General features: G+C 49.5%; 1 protein-coding gene across 1 annotated transcript in view; it reads left to right on the top strand.

The window, feature by feature from the left end:
- VEGFA (vascular endothelial growth factor A) overlaps window positions 1-2,417 on the top strand; it is a gene marked incomplete at its 5' end in the record, with an annotated part of 9,120 nt that extends 6,703 nt beyond the window's left edge. Inside the window, one exon of the mRNA XM_009697045.1 lies at window positions 2,207-2,417. Coding sequence (XP_009695347.1) covers window positions 2,207-2,228 — 22 coding nt within the window. The remainder of the gene's footprint in view (window positions 1-2,206) is intronic.
- Window positions 2,418-2,620: the final 203 nt, after the last annotated feature.

The raw sequence follows: 2,620 nt of genomic DNA, 5'->3' as shown, positions 1-2,620 counted from the left end.
CAGTGCTATATGATTACTTCTTTTCTCTGTTCTACGTGGGCCAGAGGGCAGAGGGGCTAACTGAGATGAGGACAGAGTTTCCCTGTGTCAAAGGGCGGCCGTGCGTTTCAGATGTGCTGTCAGGACTTGGACGGGGATGGCTCCCAGAGACAGGGCGTTTGTATCTAAGGTATCCTTTCCCGTAGAACAAGATAACGGAGTTCATGTTGCTGAGATAGTCGGGGGGAGGGTCTGTAGCCCTCTGTACATTGTCTGTATGCAACTCTGAGCGTACTGTTGGACAAAGACAAATCCTTAGCTGACTAGGATTTGACCACCCCTGTCTTCCAAGCCCGTTTTATGCGGCTTGTCTCTGCCGTGTGCAGAGTGATGAAAGCCAGGCCAGGAGCCTCATTCAAGGCTGTCCCCCCATTCTCCTTTGCCTCTTTGTTCTTCTAAAAACCAGGGAGAGCACCCTGTCCTCTTGCACTGTGCTTACGGTTCCCTGTCCGTATCTCGGCCAGAGTTGTGGTTTGAGGGGCCGCACTCAGCACTGGGACGTGGGATACAGCAGGATTAAGTCTGTCTCTGAGTGAAGGCAGGCTGAGGTCTGTATTTCAGGTGTGAGGTGGGAGACGCAAAGACAGTGTGTGGTTAGTGTTTGTTCAGAGATCCATGCTGTGCATGTGTCATCCGAGTGCTCCCCGTCACGCACCATCTGTGGCGTAGACACGTGCAGAAACTGATTCCTGGTTCTCACCTGAGGGCTTTGGTGCACTCGGTGGGGTCTTTTGACTCGCACCAGCTGCGTGTGCATCTCTGGTGTGGGATCATCCTACCTATCCAGAGGACAGAGAAATGGGGTTGCTAACGAGCCCTTGGCTGTGACTCTGAACTCGGGTCCCTTTGACAGAGCTCTAGGAGATTCCTCCTGTCAAGAAAGTATTGCGGTGCCTGGATGGGAGAGAGCAAGGGGTAGAGATCCAGGGTCCTCTGTGGCTACATTCTGAAAGAGGAGACATTCATTTGCCTCCCTTTGCCTGCCTGGAATTGGCTAGGTGACTAAGGCTGCTACAAGGAGCAAGGGCTTCCTTTGGGTGTGAAAATCCTTTGTGCCCAAACCAGAGAGGTGTTGGTGCTGCCAGCGTGGGGGAAACTGCTCGGTATAGAGAGAAATTTTCTGGGGTGCTGTAATTGCAGTGGGAAAGTGATTGATGGAGGGGCCAGAACAGAGCAGCTTCTGGAGTTAAATTTCTCCCATGAGCATAACCCCTGAAGCATGAGACCAGACCTAACTTTGGCCCTTTCCCTCTGCTCCTGTTCCCAAACTCCAGAATTACTGGAAATTGCCCTACAGAGTTTGAAGGGTGAGAAATAGTAACCAATAGAAAGAAAAAACAAACAGTACCCCAAAGAAGTGGTGATGACAGAAGGGGTTTTCTCTAGTTTCTCTCACTAGTCCCTCTCTGTGGTGGGATAATTGGCGCTGAGGGAGGTTTCCAGAGCTGGTGTGTTGACCAGAAGGATAGGAAGGAGTCATAGGAGTGGGTAGCTTGTCTGTTTCCAGATAAAAAGCTGGTTAAACTGCAGTTCCTCCTGCTCTTTCTTGTAGAACTAGAATTGGGCCCTACAGGGGAGGGTAAATTCTCGTTTCTTCTGCTGCTTCTTCAGGCTGCTGCTGCTGTTCTCTGGTGCTAACCCCTGCTCGTGGCAGCTAGTGGAATGAGAGGCACTTTCTTTTCACCTTCTTGCCTGCACCGAGGCCTTGTTGTCTGCACCGCTTCCAACCCAAACAGGCTAGGTGGAGAGCTGAGGGAGTGTGTCTTTCTGCATGCATTGCTTAGCCTTGTTTTACTGCGTGTTTGTGTGTATCTGTGTGTGCATGGTGTGAGAGGGTGCAAACAAGACGCTCAGCTCATCTGTGAGGAAGTCTCTGGCTCTGCTCCTAAATTTACCCCTCTACCGGTATCCACCCCCCTCCCCGCCCCGTCTAGGTGAGCCTGGGGGAATAGAATTCATCGACCTATTCCTGGGTCGAGATTCTCAGCTGTTTTGTCCCCTCTGCACAGCACTTCACCCCACCAGTGACGTCATGCCATGTCTTAACACCATGTGCTCTTAAACACATTAGCAACCTCCCCTCCTTCCCTTCCCTGTCCTACTTGCACCCCCATCACAAACATTAACCCCTCCTCTCTGTTTTTTCCTTCCCTCTCCTCTCTGACAGATGTGAAAAACCGAGACGGTGAGCAGCGGAAAAGAAGGGGGAACAGCCCTGTTTCTGGAGCCTGATTTCTCGCCTGGACAGAAAACAAAACAAAACAAAACAAAACACTAATCCAAATGAACCCTAAAAATGAAGGATCGGTAGAGCACAGCACTTTCAGTACGGACGATGGACTCCGGAAGGAACATTCCCCAAGGCACCCGCCGCACAGAATTCACCTTTGGGTTTTGAACTGTTTTATTTTATTTTTCTTTTCATGCTGCTAAATAACAGAGCCAGGAAGACTATAGGGGTGTATATGATGGGTTTTCCCATGCATACATATATATGTGTGTATACATGCATATACATATATATATATGTATATATATTTTAACCACATCTATATATACATATATGTATATCTTAACCACA

This window comes from Cariama cristata, unplaced genomic scaffold (assembly GCF_000690535.1).
Source record: "Cariama cristata isolate BGI_N322 unplaced genomic scaffold, ASM69053v1 scaffold25203, whole genome shotgun sequence".
In the NCBI taxonomy this organism is placed as follows: domain Eukaryota; kingdom Metazoa; phylum Chordata; class Aves; order Cariamiformes; family Cariamidae; genus Cariama; species Cariama cristata.
The sequence above is the reverse complement of the archived record's forward strand: the minus strand, read 5'-3'. Positions and strand labels throughout refer to the sequence as shown.